Source organism: Mesoplodon bidens (genome assembly GCF_964165515.1).
Source record: "Mesoplodon bidens genome assembly, chromosome: 11".
Classification (NCBI taxonomy): domain Eukaryota; kingdom Metazoa; phylum Chordata; class Mammalia; order Artiodactyla; family Ziphiidae; genus Mesoplodon; species Mesoplodon bidens.
The window spans coordinates 160721-181574 of record NC_138167.1 but is presented as its reverse complement, the minus strand read 5'-3'; the positions used below and the strand labels follow the sequence as shown (position 1 = coordinate 181574).

At 46.2% G+C, this 20854-nt stretch overlaps 1 protein-coding gene across 1 annotated transcript; it reads right to left on the bottom strand.

Annotated features, from left to right (window-relative positions):
• Window positions 1-441: 441 nt before the first annotated feature.
• On the bottom strand, window positions 442-17606 carry ATP6V1E1 (ATPase H+ transporting V1 subunit E1). The gene is made up of 9 exons (XM_081249938.1): window positions 17459-17606; window positions 11781-11846; window positions 9936-10045; window positions 9477-9543; window positions 5951-6040; window positions 5322-5390; window positions 4050-4144; window positions 1916-2003; window positions 442-1007 (listed from the first exon to the last, which is right to left on the bottom strand). The coding sequence occupies exons 1-9, from the start codon at window positions 17489-17491 to the stop codon at window positions 945-947; spliced, it is 681 nt and encodes a 226-aa protein (XP_081106064.1). The 5' UTR covers window positions 17492-17606; the 3' UTR covers window positions 442-944.
• Window positions 17607-20854: the final 3248 nt, after the last annotated feature.

Genomic DNA, 20854 nt, shown 5'->3' with positions numbered 1-20854 from the left:
TGTTACTCATGACAGTGGAAAACAGACGCTTTATCTTCAGGTCACGGTGGGTTTTCAGTCTTGATGCAATGAACACACAGCAGCTCCTCTCCCTCAAGACCGCAGTTTCTTCTTTCCTGATGCTGCCAAAGCTAATATAACTGTTCCCTTATTCCGGCTGCCAGGCCCTCCAGGGACAGGTGACCCGGAACACCTGTGTGCGGACAGTCTTAAGGGGCTGGGAGGGCACCTCTAGGTGAGGCTTTCTTTGGTAGAAAGGAGCAAATGTGCCTGAGGGACACAGAGAGGGTTCGTGGCTTCAACTGCTGATGGCTGTCAACCTGCAAATGCTCCAGGAGTTTGGAAAATGCTTCCTCTTTCCAGATCCCTCAGTGAGAACTTCACCCTCTCAAACCACAACCTGCAGCGAACGCCTTGTGTAATAAATGAGTGACATCCACGTACGTGTTATGTTTTAATAAATAAAGCATATTCACGGCTTAGATCTTAAATCACATTTACAGACATTTCTAGGCCCAAACAGGTTAACAGTGAAGCTGCTGCTGCTGCTGGAAGAAATGAGCCCCACATGCACTTGAAGCCCAAAGAGCGGAGACCTGACCCCAGAGCCCACCACCCCGCCCCCCGAGGCTGGACCCCAGAAGAGCAGGAGGCCTGGGGACACTCGTGCACCCACCACCTGACCCCTCGCCTCGGTGCTGCAGAACAGCAGGAAGTTGTGTTACTCTGAGACAAGCTAGAGGAAGGTTTCCTGATCTTACTAAGTGAGACTCGCCCGTCGGTCCCCACCAGCCGGGGTGTTAGCTACAGCAGGGCTTCCTTCCACCGACAGATGCAGGACAGGACAGGAGGACAGCAAAGAGGAAGCTACGCAGGCCGTCTCGTCTCTTCAACTGTCAGAAACGTCCACGTCATGCAGTGGGCGGACGCCACCTCCCTCAGGCTTAGTCCAAAAACTTCCTGTTGGCATTTGCCCCAAACAAGGCTCCCCGCACCTCGGGCATCATCTGTGAAGAAAGAAGCTCCTGCGTGAGGCGGCGCCATCCCCCGCGCCTCAGCCCCGCCCTGAAGTCACGAAGCCCAATACTTGGCCAAGCACCGCCAGAGTCCGACCAAGAGACTCAGCGATCACAAACGTGGGCTTAAGGCCACTGCTTAAGGGGAAAGAGAGCAAATGACGGGTGCCATGGCCGTCTAAGGCTTCCGTCCCGCTCCGATATGGGGAGAAGAGGCGACGTTCTGGAGCACCTACACTCGTTCTTTCAACAGGTGCTGAGCGCGCGCCGGGTGGAAAGCTGACAGCGCAGGTGTGTGCTGAGGCGCGCCACAGCAACTGGAGAAGCCCGAGGACTCAACCTTAGGACGCAGCCACCAGCCGCGTGCGGCCAGTGCAACTGAGGCGGCGAACTGCGCAGCTTACCTAGCTTTAGTTAATTTAGCCACACCTGGCTGGTGGCTAGCATGGCTCTGAGGTTTAAAGTTACCAGAAGACGGTCAAGGTCGGGGCAGCAGAGCACACCCCTGGAGGAGGCCCCGCACTCGGGACAACTCAAGCTTCCTGGCTGGTTTCCTGGCGCCCTGTGGCAATTCCTTTAGAGCAGTCGCCTGACTTTCCGTCATTCCTGCTGGGGGTCGGGGGTTCTGGGGCTTTGGGTCAGCATCTCCACATGCAGTAAAACAGATACATTAAAATCCCAGACACACAAAGCCCTCATTCTGGTCCCAAGGCCACCCTCATGTAAACAATATCCTCTCAGCAAATGGCACTAAATGCCTGAATCCCCGTTCCTTTTAAGAAAATGTCAAAAAATGGAGAAAGAATCACAAACTCCAAATAACGGCCAATTGACATGTTCTCCGCAGCACCTCCTCAAAGTAACGCAGGCCAACTGATGAGACGTGTCCCCACACTCACCTGCTGGGCTATGAGGTCCAGCCGGCTCTCAAGGGTATTGGAGACCTTGATTTTGCGATCCCCGTTGTAGATCTCAACCCCGCCAGCTCTACAAAGAACACCGGAAATAACCACTTTTACAGATTTGAGGGAAACAGACACACATTGTACAATTATCTTCTTCCCTCGGAGAATAGCTGTCTTGGTGTGTGGATGGTCTCAACACTCTTAGGGGCAATAAACGTGCAATAAGTTTGAAATGAATTCAGAAGCTTCTGAAGATTTAAGGTAAAGAGGCTGATAATAACTGTCATTACCAAGTGACTATGTGCCCGTCTGGTTTTACATTATTCTAACCACCAGCCCTCCCCAACTGGACAAAAAGGGGGACGACTGCGTCCCAGTTTGCAGATCAGTACACACAGTCATCATCTGAATGCGTCTTCAAGGCCCAGCGCTGCGGGTGCCCTGGCGGGCCGCCCTCCTTGGCGCCTGCGTCTCAGATAAAAGGCTCTACCCCAGTACTCTGGCATAAGGCCGATAGGTCACATCCTACCACAAGGAGCCTCAGGGTGTGGAATTCTTTTGCTACATTACAATTCTGTGTTTTACAAAATATTTCTTGAAATAAGCAGGCTCCGAGGCAAAGGATGGGGAAAATGGTGCCAATTTTCTCTAGAAAATGTCAATGGGCTGTGACGTGAGTAGTATGTTCTTACTCCATCCTCCTCCCCCATTTCCTCTTTGTTTCTCTGAACAGGCCGTCCCCACGCGGGCAGCAGGGCAACGGGGGTGTCTGCTGTGCGCCAGGCGCTACTGAACACCAAGTCCAGGCCCTTCCATGTCTCCTATTCCCCAGGGACCTGGAGTCTTGGTCTCCTCACCATTTATAAACCAGGAAACGGGCTTAAGAGGTGGATAAAAGGACCAATTTACTGAATAAAACTCCACTTTAAACCTGCACAGTCCTTCACCTGCAATTCTGAATTTCAAAGGCTCTGAAAACAGAACCATCTAATTCGAGTGGCTCCAGAGCCTGAACTGGGCTCCAGTCGCCTGTCAGCAAACGGCTGGTGTCCCTGCATAACTACCCCTTGGGTGTAAGCGCTCCTGCTTCCATGCCGAGACATCCGTGTGTGTAATTCTGGGGGAGATGCTGTAACACGTAGGGCATGTACGGGATTGCTTCTCTAAGCACCCAAGCTCAAAGCACCAGGCACAGTGGTCCTGACTGGAACTGCTGAGTCCTACATGGTCTCCACACGCTGAGTACCACATGGTCTCCACACGCTGAGTACCCGTCAGCAGAGTCACTGTGGATCCTGAGCCCTGATGTCAGTGCTGCACAGACGTGACCCCACTTCAGCTTCCAAGAGCTCCGTGAGGCGGGTGCTGTTATACCAGGTCGGATGAGGAAGACTAAGTAACTAGTCGAGCCCTACCTGGCCAACACCTGGAAGAGTGGAGCAGCAGACCGCGACCTGACAGGAATGCTCACTAATGCTTAAGCTCCCACAGGCCCTCAGCTTGAAAGCACAGTCACGCACCCCCTACCTCTGATCCTCACTTCATGAAGCAAGCAAGACTGATCCCTTTTACAGATGATGGGATTTGGGCTCGAGGTCCCGCAGCGAGCAACAGGCCAGTCAGGACTCAGAACTAGGTCTTGCGATCCTAAATTCACGTGTCCCAAGGCCTCCGCAATGCTGGCCCGTGGGGTGGACCGGCAGGCAGGCGCACGGGGAAAATGCCCTGGGCTCTCCCCAGCCAGGAGCTCCTACCGCCCCTCCCAACCACACTGAGCCTCCCCGCACTCGGCAGAAGCACCACGGGCGCTCGCGTTCCATCCCAAGGGATCTGCCAGCCAGACATGGCTACTTCCTTGTCAGAGGGAGTGATCACCTTTCTCAGAACCTAGGACACACGTGGAACCAGCTTCAAGTTCTGGGTACAGAATCCGTGCTGCTTCTAGGCAAGCTGAGCCATAAGAAGCTGGTTAACAAGGGGGATACCGACAGGCGCCAACACGAGGCACGCGTGGGGTGACCACACCGCCATCCTGCCCAGGGTGCCCAGAGGACACGCGCGAGGCCGGGCGGATGGCCGTTCGCGCAGCCAGAGCAGCTCAGGTGTTAAAAGCAGAAACGTTCCTTACATTTCCTCAGGCAGGTAGGCCTCCTGATCAATCTGGACATCAACGTCTCTTTTGGTGGCGATTTTGTACACGGGGATTGCTTTTTGCACCGCAGCCTGGAAAAACACAAGAAACAGAGGTTTTATCAGAAACTATGGAGCAGGTATCCATAAAACCAACAGTCTGTACAAACAAAGATATTCCTACTTATTTTTCAAGTAAAAGAACAGACGTGTTGCTGGTGGGAACATAAAACGGTACAGCCGCTGTGGCAGATGGTATTGTAGTCCCTCAAAAATTAAACACAGAATCACCACAGGATCCAGCAAGTCTACCTCTGGATATTTATCCAAGAGAAGTAAAAGCACAGACCCGACAGATATTTGTACACCCATGTTCACAGCAGCATTGCTCACAATACTCAAAAGGTAGAAACGACCCAGGGGTCTATTAACACACAAATGAATAAATAAAATGTGGTCTATGGATATAATTCAGCCTTAAAGAAAGAAATCCTGACACGCGCTACAACATGAATGAACCCTGAAGACATTACTGCCAAGTGAAATAAGCCCGTCACAAAAGCACAGATACTGTCTGAGCCCCAATGTATGTGTCAATCTGTTCAACTAGTAATCGTGTCAGAAAAAGACTAAGGTTCCTTCAAGAAAACGTTCTCACATGTCTCCTGGAGCCTACAGTGCTCTCCAAAGATGGGACTTTGCACGCCACGCTCAGTGCAGTGCAGCGTGAGAAACCCTCTTCCACCCGTCCTACACCTCCACTTCCCCCAGCTCACTGCTTTTTAAAACTGTGGTAAAACGCACATGAAATTTATCATCGTGATCAGTTTTAAGTGTACAGTTCTGTGGCTTTAAGTACGTTCATTGTTGTGCAACTGTCCCCACCATCCCTCTCCAGAACGTTCCACCTTCTCAAGCTGAAACTCTGTCCCCATTAAACACCACCTCCACCTGCGCCTCCCCCCGCCTCTGTCTCTTCTATTCAGACGGTGTTGCCTATCCTCTGCTCCGACCCAGTAAGTACTGTTTTCATTGGATTTTCAGAAGATTTGGTATTACAAGGTCTCCAGAAGGGGAGGAGGGGACTAACTCAGATGGCAACTTGATTTCTTTAAGAAAATAAGTAAGAGGCTCAGGTACACTTAAGTTAGTATCTACAACATGTTAAGACTCTTCTAATGGCCATGGTTGAGCTGTCATTTATTAGAGCATGCATTTCATCCCTAACATTTTGATCTTTAAAAAGAAAAAGGATTTCTTCAAGCTCTACCTTCACCAGAGGGAAATCCTGTTTCCTGCAACGAATGATCATTCGGGGCTCCAACAACTGGTACAAACCCTATTAAAGCACAATCAGATACAATTAGTAAAAACTGCAAACTGTAAAATAAAACAACAGCAAATAAAATGTCTTCATAACTCTTTCATCTAGTTTGGGAAAGCAGTCCTCTTGCTTAAGTTCCCCCAAAGATGGCCTACATAGTATGAGAACATGGCAAGATCTTCATATCACAAACCAGATAAATACACCCAATGCTCTGGTGATGGGAACGAAATTCATACGGGAGTCTTACATCAACTAGGTTGAGGACAAATACTGTATTTAACAGCTGAACAGCAAACAATTAAAATTTATACAGCCTGTGGTCTGAACCTCTATCGAAAGCAAGCATTTTAGTGGTAAAATCAAATTAGGAAAGTTTACAGCTGGAGGTTACAAAGGACAAGACAACATCAGTGTCATCCACCAGCCAGACACCACCGTCCTCCCACACATCTCCCGACCGGACAGGGAAAAGAGCTAAAATGAGAACACAGGAGAAACAGCTGGCTTCTATCCCATCTTGTCGACTCTGCAGGGACGTGGCTCTCAGTGGTGCATCCGACCTACAAACTGACCTGGAGGACCAGTCCATCCAGCAGCACTTGGTACCTGGTTGTATCTTTTACCACTTTGCTGAGCCTCTGTTTGGCTTCATTTAGTAGGTCCTACAAAGAGTGGAAAAAGAAAAAGTTATCTACACAGCTGGGTAGTCAGCTCGGAACCCACGTGGGGCTGGCCCAGCTTGTGTCCAATCACTTCTCACTTCACGGCTGTGTGTTCACTCCACACGCGTTCCCTGAGGTGTACGATAAAGCAGATGCCGCCCTAAGGACACTGATCCGAGCGAGCAAGAGCACTACCGCGGCCCCCAGGGGACTCGCACTCAGGCAGAAGAGCCCAGATTACCGATCATGACTGACCAGAACAGAAAAAGCCACACGACACAGCCACGGAAAGCAAGCTACTGAGGCAGCTGGGCAAGACGGTTCCATTTTTCATTAGAAACAGCAGCCTCTGCACAGAGAACAAAGTGTCGTCAGTGTTCACCTGCGGGAGGCTCGACTCTCGATGATTGCAATTTTCTTTATGTTAGTCTGTATTTTTAATGGTCTATAATAAACGCTGGCTTGTATAACTAACTGAAAGGGACTCCGGAGACAAATCTCACATGGTTGAGAAGAGCACGCTGGCAGCTACTCATTAAGTGGTACGCACGTACAGGCTTACTGGTAAAAGAGGACCGAGGTCCTTTAAAAGTCAGAGCGCCTCTCCATCCCACTGCTGGCCACCCAACACCGCTGAGAACATTTTGTCCTAGTAAATCTTCCACATACATGTCACCCTTACTGAATATGACCTCTGGAATGATTTGGGGGATTTAAAGAAGAGGGAGAACATACATGCTCACCCAGACAGTAATCAGAATTTGAGGAGTGAGGGTGGAGAGAAGGAAGTGGCCCTGTATTTGGTTCTGAGAGTCACCCTTGGAGCCGCACCCAGCCCGGAACCACTCCCAAGCAGTTGAAGCCTTTAGAATCTAGGACGCTACAGCACAAAGATTTGAAGCATTTATGATATAAGACATGTGGCTGAAAGAAACCGCAGCCCCTCCTCACTAAGAGACCCCTCAAGCACAGTTCTCTTTGTGCTGGAACTGACTGTCCACAGTGGTCAAGCCGGTGGGGGGGGACAGGAAGAGTAGGGAGACAGGTCTACTCTAAAAGAATGAGCATCAAGTCAAGCTGTAAAGAGTGATGCCAGCCATTTGTAAAAATAACCCACGGAAAAATCTGGAAATGGACAAATGAGGAGTCTTAACACCACCCAGAACTCCAATCAAGGGAGTAGGAACTTGGAATAAACTGAACTCCAGCTAAGAAAGCTGAAACCTAATCGACATAAACTGTATTGTCCCTTGTCTAAATCATTCCTGTCCACTTAAAAGACACGCCCCACAGGTCAGGAAGGTAACTTAAGTAATACCCCAGTGACACTCTTTGATTCTAAACTCAACTTTCTGGCTGTAGTCTGACTCCCCATGGGGAGGCGTGTAGGTTACTGCCGTTCACGTGTCAGCCTACAGATCAGTATTTTGAGAGTTTGGAAGGGCATTATCTGTCCACCTGAACCTAACTGCCTCTAGGATCCTGAAAATATTAGACTCTGCTCCTGGAAAGCAAGAAACTAAAACCCGATTATGACGACAACATCAAAATCACGTCTCCTTTGCTCGTGCCCAGCGTGAAGAGTCAGGGGGCCTCCCGCAGAGACATTTCTGTTTCGTCTCTTTAACCGCAGCACCAGAAATCTCTACTTCAGGACCAACAAATCAGAATTTCTAAAGGTCGGTCTGTTCTTTATCTCCCTTAAACGACAACACCACCACCTTACACAGTGTGAGGTTTAGGAAGTGACGGTAAAGAGCTGTTACCTACACCAGGCCTGTCCTGTGTGAGGCACTGCACGGTCACTTTTCCTATGTGGACCAACTTAATTCTAAAGAAGCCTCATGTATATGCTTTCCCCATTTTACAAGAAAAGGAAGGTTCAAAAGGGTTAAAAAATTCGCCCACCGGGACTTCCCTGGTGGTCCAGTCATAAAGAATCAGCCTTCCAATGCAGGGAACGCGGGTTCGAGCCCTGGTCCGGGAAGATCCCTCATGCCGTGGAGCAAAGAAGCCCATGCGCCACAACTACTGAGCCTGCACTCTAGAGCCACAACTACTGAGCCCGCACGCCACAACTACTGAAGCCCACGCACCTAGAGCCCGTGCTCCGCAACAAGAGAAGCCACCGCAATGAGAAGCCCACACACCACAACCAAGAGTAGCCCCCGCTCACCGCAACTAGAGAGAAAGCCCGCGCACAGCAACGAAGACCTAACACAGCCAAAAATAAATTAATTTTTTTTTAAAAAGAAGAGGAGGTGGAGGAGTCAATCAGTAGCCAACGTCTGGGGCTTCCTCCTGTAAAACGTGTCACCACTGACACCCAACTCGGTCCTTGCCGCCACCATGCCAGACTCGCCTAACAGGAACCGATATCTTACAATATTAGTTTGTTTCTCTAGTCATCTAAGAAGATGGTATGTCTTCTGCTTAGTCAAGTATTATATTTTCAGTTTTATAGCTTTTCCATATAGTTCCTATTCACCAACACTTACTCCTAATTGCTTACTGTTGGCATGTAGTAAAACTATCAATTTCTGTATATTCTCTTTGTAGCCAGTCACCTTTTTGAACTAATTACTAGTTCTTAGTTTTTCAGATGTTGTATTTTTTAAAATATACAATCGTATCTTCAAAAAAATAACTGTTTCTTCCTTCCTGATATTTATATAACTTGTCTCTCCATTTTGTAAGAAATCTAAGGCCTCCACAATAACAATGAATAACAGTGGAAGCAGAGGCCTCCACTTGGTTTCTAAATTTTTTTTTTTTTTGGCCGCACCACACAGCTTGCAGGATCTCAGTTCCCCGACCAGCGATCGAACCTGTGCCCCCTACAGTGGAAGAGCAGAGTCCTAACCACTGGACTGCCAGGGAATTCCCTTGTTTCTGAATTAATTCAAATTCCTTCAGGCTGTCTCACCTAAGTGGTACGTTTCTGCCCTCTCCTTTGGGTGACAATACTCCCCAAATGGTTTTCTGTCTAACCTCTTCTCTGTTAAATTTAGTCTATGTACTCATATCATGAACCCTATTTATGATATTCCTCATAAAATAAAATGAAACCTTCAAGAGATTTCTACTGAAAGCAAGCAAAGCTCTTCACTTGCACTCATGGCCCCATAGTAACTTCATCCTATCTTTCTAGCCTTATTAGTCCCCATCGCCCTCAGATAATGTATGGTCCCCCCATCACGTGCTATATACCCAGAAGCTACATGCTCTGTTAAGAGCAGCAGGTCCTTGAAGACTGGACACACATCTTATTCATTTCCATATTTATTACAATACCTAGTGTAATGATTTGCTGAGCAAATGTTTTCTCTCTAAAAATCATCAGCTCCTTAATCTAACATTAACTAGTGAATTCTCTATAACAGATAAATGAATAAACATTTTATAATTTTATAACTAAAGGGGGCTAATTACTCACTGTGATAAGGTCATCTCTCGCTCTGAGGACTTTCAGCCTCGCTTGATTCATCAGATTAGACATCTGACTGCAAAAGGCACAGAAAAGTAGTATTACAGCATAAAAAACAACCAACGTAGAGAAAGGTACAACCTCCTACATATGTGCAAACACTTCTCTTTGTACAGATCCCAGAGAACTCCCTGAAATACATGTAGTGGTTTTTATCCACTTATTTTCAAAGATAAGGAAATATTTATTGAATGCTTATGAAGTGGTGAGACTTTCTTATCAGTTATTTCAACTATATCTTTCAATAATCCCGTGAGCCTTCCGTTTTCCCAAATGAGGAAAGAGAAGTTAAGTAACTTGACCAAGGTTAGTCAATCAGTGAGTGGTCCATTTAAGACCCGAACCCGTAACTGCCTGACTCCAAACCACCTGCTTTACCCTCTCGTCCCAGTGATTTTCAAAGCTCACATTTTCTTCTGCTGCTCAATCTGCTTTTCTTTCTTCTCGTAGTATTCCATAATCTTCAGTCTTTGGGTCTGCACAAGACGGCCTTTCTCAATGTTGAACTCTTCTTCTGCCTACCAAGGAATTCATTATTATTAATTCATTATACAGATTTTGACAGTTTTATTTTAAGCAGCTGATGACCAGGGTAGTTGCTTATATTCACCTTATTCTATATCTAGTATCCACCAACAAAGTTTCAATGAATAGAATCAGAAGATTCTGTGTATGAAAAAAATTATGTATTTTAAATTTGATCCATGTGTTTAATAGAGGGCTAATGAAAAGGACACAGAATTTGGAGTCAGAAGATCTGAGTTACTGTCTAAAAAATTTGGTCAAGTAATCTCAGCCTAAGTGTCCTCCCTTATAAAATAAGAAAATAAAAATAGTATTCTTTCCTTTGTAGGTCAAATCTAACAGTCCTTTTAAAATGATAAACTACATAAATTTGAGTTATTAGTTTTATTAGTGTTAATTATTGAGTAGTCACTTTTTACAAAGGGTATCGTAGTATATCAGCTGTCTGTGATTTTCAGGCAGTAAGAAATTATGACTTTGGAAGCTAGCTAAAGTTACTGATTCAGATGTTTAATGCTTGGCACAGATACTGGAACTTTCATATTCTAAAATAAATGCCAGCAGCTTATTTCTATACCTATCACACGAGATAAGACTACTTTAAATAGAAATGCATTTACCAACTGAAATAGAAGTTCTGTATTTGTCCCAGAGAGAAATAAGGAAACTAGCCATATGAGAAACTGCAGTGCTCCTATGGCCATCAAAACAATATTAAACAAGCAACAAGGCTATATTGTACAGCACAGAGAAATACAGCCATTATTTTGTAATAACTTTAAATGGAGTATAATCTATAAAAATATTGAATCACTATGCTGTACACCTGAAATTAATATAAGATTGTTAACCAACTATACTTCAATAAAAATATATATATATATTAAACAATACCCTCTCAACTGTTCTACTTCAGTGACAGGCAAAATAAGTCTTTTCTTCCTTAGATGATAAATTACTCAAATAGTTCAAAGGTTCAGTTTTGGCCCTAGGATGCCAGGCACACACAATTTTAAGGCTTTACTGTTAAGTAACAAATGTAACCACTGTAGAATAAAGTAAAAGGACAATGAAAATAAAGTATTAGATGATATATTCTGACCTACTATGATTATACTTAGAGAAAAGAACAATTTTATATACTGTACAGAAACACTGTGCAACTCGAAATATCTGTAAAATTCCTAGATGCTGACTGCCGCCTTCGTGATGGACAGGGGCTTTCATTTTATGCCTTACATATGCCAAACTGTGTATTTACCCTTTTTTGCAGGAAGCACAAATAAAAAAGCAACATAACAATGAAAAAATACTACATCGTCCCCTGACCAGCCATCAATTAGCTGCAGTTGCTCAACGTCTTGAGTTTGGATTCCATGAGAAAATTAATCCATCCCTTACTTTTCTACTCCCTACCATAAAATTTCAGGACACTTATTGACAATCAGAATTTTGGGACTTCACTGGCGGTCCAGTGGTTAGGATTCCATGCTTCCACTGCAGGGGGACAGGCTCGATCCCTGGCCGGGGAACTAAGATCCCGCGTGCCACGTGGCACAGGCAAAAAAATTAAAAAATGTTTAGAAAGGAAAATTTATTTTTAACGTTAAAGAGATTTTTATTGGTCCTATGCAATGCTCTGTTAAACAATTTTACTAAGTACTAATTAGCAAAGCAAGACAGTACGAAACTTTGATAACTTCTTAAACCTAGGAAGTGGAATCTCACCTTTGCATCTATTTCTTCTGCTTTCTCATTGGCTTCTTGTTCAATAAAAGCCATCATGTGCTTAATCTATAAGGAGAAGGAAAAGGTTATTTTTGAATATGACAAGAAAAAATATCTATCTTTTCTGATTCTTCCAACAATCATGTATGGAATGCCTTTCTGTTCTCAGGTAACTTTCAATCTGGAATTTACTCCAGCAAATAGACCAGATGCAATATTCAACAACACAGGTAAATAGGCCATTATCCTACTCTCAAGGAACTCGGAGTCTATGGGGAGGAAGGACTGAATACACGTCCTCCTCTACTTCCGGCCTCCTTCAGCCAGACCGTCCTCTCCCCTTCTCCATTCTAATGGCGTGTTACCAGGGGGCCTCCTACTCTCGAGGAGCTCCAACCCGACTCCCCTCCCCCCAGCCCAGTGAAATCACTCTCGTAAGATGACAGCGATCTCCTCGCCCTTATCTTACTGCACCTGCAGTGTCTCTTGGTACGCTGACCACCACCCTTCTTGAGCACGTGCTTCCCTTTGCTCCCACCACTTCCTTGCTTCTCCTCCTCAGCCTCCTCTGGGGCCATGCGCTTCTTCCTCCGCCTCCTAGACAGCTCCTTCAGGAGCTCCTACTCACAGCAACTGAAATTCCACACGCTCAGTAAGGAACACTGACCGCTCTCCTCCCACCTCCCACTTGACCTCTGCCTTGAGGACTAGCACCAACATCCAAGTCGTCTCCTCCCGTATCTCAGGCCCCACATCAATCACCATGTCCTAAGAGTTCTCTCTTCTGACACCTCTTTAGTTTGTCCATCTCTCTCCATCTTCACAGCCACAATCTCATCTTTGCTATCATCATCTCTTGGCGGAATTACTGCAACAGCTTCCATATTTTCTCCGGGCCCTCAGTCTTGTTCCCTTGCTAACCAACTCTACCTGGCAACCAGGAAGATCCTTTACAAATGTCCCTCTCATCTCGTACCACACCCCCCCTTAGGATAAAGTGCAGAGATTCTGAAGGTCTGTGATGTCACTGCTCACCTCTCCAGCATCACATGAAATGTAACCTCCACCACTGGCCACTCCTCAGACTCCTAGTTCCTGTCATCCTACATTTTTAAAAATTAATTAATTAATTAATTTTATTTTTGGCTGTGTTGGGTCTTCGTTGCTGCGCATGGGCTTTTCTCTATCTAGTTGCGGCGAGCGGGGGCTACTCTTCGTCGCAGTGCGCAGGCTTCTCATTGCGGTGGCTCCTCTTGCTGCGGAGCACGGGCTCAGTAGTTGTGGCGCACGGGCTTAACTGCTCCGCGGCATGTGGGATCTTCGCGGACCAGGGCTCGAACCCGTGTCCCCTGCGCTGGCGGGCGGATTCTTAACCGCCGCGCCACCAGGGAAGCCCCCAAGCTACTCTCATTTCAGGTTTTCAGTTCCTTGAGCTCGCCGTTCTTTCCACTTTCGAGATTTCAAACATGCTGTTCCTTCCGCTCGGAACACTCCCCACCCCCAGCCCAGCTGTATCTCCTCGAGCCTCAGCTCGCTTAACCGTCACCTCCTTTGGAAAACCTCCCGAACCTCTCATTTCTCTGCACTCAGGACACTCTGCACTTCTCCGCCTAAACACACAGTCCTCATTGCCTGCTTGCCTGTGCCTCTCCTCAACTAAACTATAAGGCTAGGAACTTGCTAAAGGCTTTTAGATCTCTGGCTACAGTTGCAGAATGAAGTCCCCAAAGTCTTCTGAATGGGGCTTGGGGTGACTGATCTAATTTATACTCCTAAACAGAGTACTGTCTCTAGTGGCAGATGTAAAATATACCCAAATGAATATACAAGCAACACAGCAATCAAACTCACTGGTACTTTCATTTCATAGGAGCTCTACCTGAAAGGAATAGTGAATTAAAGAGAAAAAAAGCAGCTTAAAAAAATTTAATGTAGAGCCTCTAGGTTATTAACTCATTTCATGTATTAATTGTCCCGCATAAAGGTAAACACCACCGTAAACCCAGGACACGGGGTTAAGGGTTTACTTTCCCCACAGTAGGTGCTCAATAAACATTTGTGAGTGAGTGAGAATCTGTTGGGAGTTAAAAGCCTTCTGAGGTACCCCAGCTACTTTTAGAGTCTGTACAAAAGTGAGTTAAGATTTGTTTCACAAGAATGTGAGGGCCTCCCTGGTGGCGCAGTGGTTGGGAGTCCGCCTGCCGATGCAGGGGATACGGGTTCGTGCCCCGGTCTGGGAGGATCCCATATGCCGCGGAGCGTCTGGGCCCGTGAGCCATGGCCGCTGGGCCTGCGCATCCGGAGCCTGTGCTCCGCAACGGGAGAGGCCACAACAGTGAGAGGCCCGCATACCGCAAAAAAAAGAAAAAAAAAAAAAAAAAAAAAAAAAAAAGAATGTGAATATACTTAACACTACTGAATCATTCACTTAAAAATGGTTACAAAGGCCCTGAGAAAACCATAATTCAAAAAGACACATGTACCCCAATGTTCATTGCAGCACTGTTTACAATAGCCAGGATGTGGAAACAACCTAAATGTCCATCGACCCATGAATGGATAAAGAAGATGTGGTGCATATGTACGATGGAATAAAAAGGAACAAGATTGGGTCATCTGTAGAGACATGGATGGACCTAGAGTTTGTCATACAGAGTGAAGTTAAGTCAGAAAAAGAAAAATATCGCGTATTAACGCGTTTGTGTGGAATCTAGAAAAACGGTACAGATGAACCCATTTGCATGGCAGGAACAGAAACGGAGACGTAGAGAATGGACATGTGAACACAGCAGGGGAAGGGGGGGTGGGATGAACTGGGAAATCAGGTTTGACGTACATACACCACCACGTGTAAAAGAGACAGCTAGTGGGAACCTGCTGTATAGCACAGGGAGCTCAGCTTGGTGCTCAGTGGTGACCTAGATGGGTGGGATGGGGGGCGTGGGAGGGAGATCCAAGGGGGAGTGGATATATGTATACCTATAGCTGATTCACTTCGTTGTGCAGCAGAAACTAACACAACGTTGTAAGGCAACTATACTCCAAAAAATGGTTAAAAAGGTAAACTTCACGTAATGTGTTTTACACAATTTAAAAAAGTTAAGAATACAACCTAGGGACTTCCCTGGTGGCGCACTGGTTAAGAATCTGCCTGCCAATGCAGGGGACACGGCTTCGAGCCCAGGATCCCACGTGCCGCGGAGCAACTAAGCCCGTGCACCACAACTACTGAGCCTGCGCTCTAGAGCCCGCGAGCCACAACTACTGAAGCCTGTGTGCCTAGAGCCCGTGCTCCACAACAAGAGAGGCCACCGCAATGAGAAGCCCACGCACTGCAACGAAGAGTAGCCTCCGCTCGCCGCAACTGGAGAAAAGCCTGCGTGCAGCAATGAAGACCGAAGGCAGCCAAAAAATAATTAAAAAAAAAAAAAAAAAAGAATACAACCTCATGGCATCAAAGTCTTGAGGAAAACACAGAGCACGGGTTTAGAAGGGAAGACTTATTTTTTGTCAAAATTCTTAGGAGCTCCCTACCAGTGAGGAGCCAAAATAATGATGACAATCAGAGCCCATTTTATAGGTAATACAATACTTATAAAATCTCAAGCCTTGAAAAATTGGGGTGCCTAACCGAAATCTACCCTGTTAAGAAAAACCACGGTGAACTTGGTAAATGGATCAACCTCCACACATCTGTGTCTGTGTGTGTGTTTCTGTTTGTGGTGAGGAATGGAATCATCACAAGTTCAGATCAAACTCACACTGCACTGTCTGGAACTTTAAAAGTATTTAAAGACAGTAACCAACTGGGGTGCTTATAAATGCTACAAGACACTGGCCTCTAAGAGGTGAACCCTGATTCAAACCTGCATTATCTGCCTCTGTCTCTGGTGCTGGACCCTCTGCTACCAGCTCTGACAAGACCAGCACAGCCTAGAGCAAAACACACTCATTTCAACCCAGGTCCAAGAAGCCCGTTTACAGTCAACAAGAACACATTCTGCCTTCAGGAGTTCCAACAAGAGAACGTCAACCCCTTCAGGACATTTAACTCCACCCTCAAGGCAGAAAAACCTGCCCGTAAAATATACTTTTCTTCTTCCTGCTAAAGCTACTGGGTTCTACACCTCTGGAGTCAAGATTCTTTTGAAAATTTGATGAAATAAATGACCATACTCCTCAGACAAAAAAAAAAGCAACATACACAAATACTTTAATACAGTGGGGAAGGAATCAGGAAACCCAGGATTTTTTTTCTTTTTACATTTAAGTATTAGTATTTTATTTCCAGCACTCAAGTTCATCCTTGAGTTAAGAAGATTTAGTAGATTCTAGGGGGCTCTTTTTAAATACATTTACCTACTTGTGATGGAAAAACCAACAGGAACGAGCACTCCATTTTTGATGTATGTACACAATATATCTCCTATAGGAGACTGTTTGGCTTAGCACTCTTGGCAGCTCCAGTGCAATCTCACAGAGCATCCTAGGGTTTCACTGACCCACACCTAATGGTGCCTGAAAAACAACTATGCGTCCCCCTTGTCCCAGAATCCATGAAAGTCTGCAGATTTTCCCAGCTGTAAAAGCAGTGATGTTTACAGAAATCAGCAATTTGCTTTACTGAAGCAGACATCTGACAGCAAAAAGAGTAACAAGATTTGAGTTAACCCAAAGTGTATGAGGACTAAACACAGTTTCACCATTCGGCTTTGCAATGTAGTTTCCAGAAATCAACTGTGATGAAAAGCAGGAAATAACTATATTAAGATTTTACTAACTCCTAAAGAGCAGGAAGTTGAAGGAAACCCATATTTCTAGGCGTCTACTCGGTGCTCAGGCCTGGTCACTGCCGGGAATACGGAGAACACAGGCACCGCCCTGATGGGGACCGCGCGTAGTGTGGAGGAGTACATACGATACATTTCCTCGTTCTTACTATTTTACAGAAAGAAAACGTGGTTCTGGCCTAGTTTCACTGCTTTACCTTTGCCATGTATTCTTCCTGGGGAAGCCCTAGTTTTCAATACATCACAACAAGGCGGAAAAAGAAGAGAGCTGGTACTAGGGGTGGGACCGCTGGACCGCTGGAGGGCACTGCGTCCTTTTTCCTACAGTAAAACTCAGACGCAGCGCTGATTAATGTTCAAAACCAGCGCTGTTCTGTAAGCATGCGGTAAGATTTCCTACAGTGCCGCACAGACGCTATTTTTGTTGCCCTCCGTGATCACCCTAAGATCCCCTAAAAGGAAGAACCACCACGCTTCTGAGAGCATATCACCTAACGAATAAAGTGCAGAAGCGTTTTAAAGGAACTGGAAACAAGGAAAAAACACCGTACTGCTCATCTAAGAAGACTCACAAGGCAGTGAGTGAGCGTTAGTCAGGGTTTTCCGAGAACTTCAGCCAGAGACAAGTTCTCTAAACTGCGGCCTGAGTGCCCTTCCCCGAAGTCCGGGCCTGGGCGGTCAACGCCCGCCGCCCGCGAACTCCAAAGCGCCGAGCAACGCCGCGACCCCGGGCCGGCCGCTCGCCCGCAAGCCCGACGCGGCCCCGACCCGCACAGCTCCGAGGCGGGGTCCCGGGGACGGGGAGATCTGGCCAACGAGGCCGCCGCGGAGCTCCCCCAGGCCCGGGGCGGTACCCGCCCGCCTCTCGGGGCTCAGCCCGGCGCTCACCTGTTTCTGCACGTCGGCATCGCTGAGGGCCATGGTGCAAGCAACGGGAGGCAGTGGGTGACCGGCCGGAGCTCAGAACCGACGCGGGTGACGGGCGAACGGGACACGAAAGCCAGACGCGCTTCCGGCCTCTTCTGTTTTGTGAGCGCGGCTTCCGGTTCCTGCGCAGGTCGCCGTGCAGCCCAGCCAGTGGGGAGAGAGCGGCCCGGAAGTCCCGCCACGCAACGCCCCGCCCCGCTTCGCCTCCTGTCGCTCACTCGTGACTTCTCGTGACTTCTCGTGACCTCTCCTGGTCTTTTCCCCAGCAGCCCGCTCCGAAGTTGGAGGGAAGGTCTGCTGTCCTGCCCCTGACGTTGACTGAGCCTTGTAGCCCTTGCGTTTTTTAAAAAAGTTTAGTTCTGCCAACCAGAATTTGTTTTACTTTCCTGGCCCTAATGGAAGCAAATGCGTCAATATTTTACTTATTAACAGGTTTTATTTTATTTTTTTTTGCGGTACGCGGGCTTCTCACTGTTGTGGCCTCTTCCGTTACGGAGCATAGGCTCTGGACGCGCAGGCTCAGCCCACGGCTCACGGGCCTAACTGCTCCGTGGCATGTGGGATCTTCCCTGCCCGGGGCACGAACCCGCATCCCCTGTATGGGCAGATGGACTCTCAACCACTGCGCCACCAGGGAAGCCCTAAAAGGTTTTATTTTTAGAGCAGCTTTACATTTACGGAGAATTGAGCTCAGGTTCCCATATTGTTAGCCTCCTCCCTTTCTGGGGTACATTTGTTATATTTCATTAACTGAGGCTAATTGTTGACAAAAGCCCACAGTTTAACCAATTTCCTTAGTTTCCCTCTGTTGTGGAAATTCGGCCTCTGTACACCAGCGCCGGATTATATCTTGGAGACAGAGTTTTGGGTGAAGTAGAAAACAATAGTTTTATTGCTTTGCCAGGCACAGGGGGCCACGGCAGGCTAATGCCCTCAAAACTGTGTGTGCCACCTGGAGGGGGTGGTGAGGAGTCTTACAGTGTTCCAGGAACAGGGCATGATTAGCTCGTGGAGCTTCTTCTGATTGGTTGGTGGTGAGGTAATCGGGAATCAGCCTCATCAACCTTCTAGTTCCAACCGGTCTGAGGCCTGTGTGCTGTGGGCAGCGAGCAGCTAACCTCTCCCACCTGGTGGAGGGCTTCAGTGTCTGCAGAACAACTGGAAAGACCCGGCTCAGAACATTAACTGTATAGCCCTTGAGGGAGAGCTAAAGGTCCTTGACTGTGTAATGGCTAACGTATTATTATTTTGGCTTGCTTGACTGTTCGCCTTTCTGCATTTTCCCACTTGTCTGATTAAATGTATTCCTTGACTGAAGTTTTTCTGCAGACAAAGGGCAGACGGAAGACATGGGTGAGGGTCTATTCTGGGAAGGCCTCACAGGGTCCTGCTCGGTTACACCCCTGATGCCCTTTTCCTGTTACAGGACCCCATCCTGGAAACCACCTTTCATTTAGTTGACCTGTCTCGTAAGTTCTTCTTGGTGACAGTTGCTCAAACTTCCCTCTTCGTTGACCTTGACAGTTTGAGGGATACTGTTAGGTATATTATAGATGCACCTCTGGGGATCTTCACATAATTGGTCAGGGGGTGTGGGTTTTGGGGAGGAAGGGCACAGAGGGAAAGTGCCATTTTCATCACATCAAGGGTTCATGCTGTCAGCCTGATTTTTGTTGGTGTTGACCTTGATCACTTGGCTGAAGCAGTGCTTGTCAGGTTTCTCCACTGTAAAGTTACTCTTTTTTTCCCCTTTCCATACTTTACTCTTTGGAAAGATGTACTATGTGCAGCCCACACTTAAGGAGTGAGGAGTTATGCTCCACGTTCTTTAGGGTGGACTACCTACATAATTTATTTGTAATTCTGAATGAGCATGTGCATTTTTCAACATCATTACCAGGATCCATTTACAGAAAATTATTCAGAGAATTAAGGGAGAAATTCGAGCCCACATTTTATAAAGGCAAAATACTTTGAAAACTTATTTTTAGGATAGATTCCTAATAATAGAATTATGGGCCAAAGGGTACACACATTTTTATTACTAGCTTTTTATTTTAAAGAAATTTCAAATATAAGTTGTAAGAATAGTGCGATAAACTCCCATCACCTAGATTCACCAACTGTTAATATTTTGCTATATTTGCTTTATCACTTTTCATATGTATATATGTATATATATATATATAATTTCATGAGTCAATAAATAATTCAGTGTGTGTTTCATAAGACTAAGGGTGTACGTCAAATTCAGGAAATTTAATAAGTCCATATTCAAATTTTGCCATACGTTCCATTAGTATTCCTTGTAGCAATATTTTTTTTTTCTGATCCAGGATCCAATCCAACATCACCTATTGTATTAATTACCTTGTCTTTTTAGTCTCCTTTAATACGGAATAGTTCCTCAGACTTTGTCTTTCCTGATACTGACGTTTCTGAAGAGTACTAGTCATTTGAATTGGCCAGTTGTAAAAAGTCCCTCAATTGGCTTTCGTCTGATAGTTTCCTCATAATTACATTCAGGTGCTGCACCACAGGAGAAGTACACGTGTGATATCCTCAGTGCATTGCATGTCCTCTTAATGGGAATGGCACACCCATTTTTAAGGCTCTTAATACAAATGCCAAATTATTGTCCAGCTATGCTAGTGGACACTGTTCTCTGTAGCGTATGACAAGTTGGTACACGTATTTGAGAAAAGTGGTGGTGTTGGATAAGGGAAGGGTTCAGCCACAAAACAGTAAAACTAACAGGGCGACGGAAATCCATGCATTTGATCTCAATTTGATCGGTAGTCTAATCAACTGAACCAGATGGTAGGCTTGTTTCTCTCATCTAACTAGTTTTTGCAGTAATAATTTCATTCTTCATCATCCCAGAAGACAGGCATATGCATGCCTCTAGCAAGCTAGGTCAGGATGAGGTGGCATTCACTCGTTTGGATTACAATCCTTCCTCCCGTTTATTTATTTATTTATTTTTGGCTGCACTGTACAGCATGCAGAACTTCCCCGACCAGGGATCAAACCCATGCCCCCTGCAGTGGAAGCGTGGACTCTTAACCACTGGACCGCCAGGGAATTCCTCCTCCTGTTTATTTTTACAATGTTCTGCAAATATCTGGAGCTGAAGACTGGGAGCCTCAACCTAATACATGTCTAATCACTTATGAAAACAATGTCTGGAAGAGATGTGATACTATCCAGATCAATGTGCTTTTGTTTTTTGGAAAACAGTGTGCTGATTTTTATGATTTATCATTATTTTCAGACATTAAAAAATACAGAAAAGTACAAAGAATTCAAATGTCTATGTGCCATGTACCACCACCCAGAGCTGACAATTAACATTTG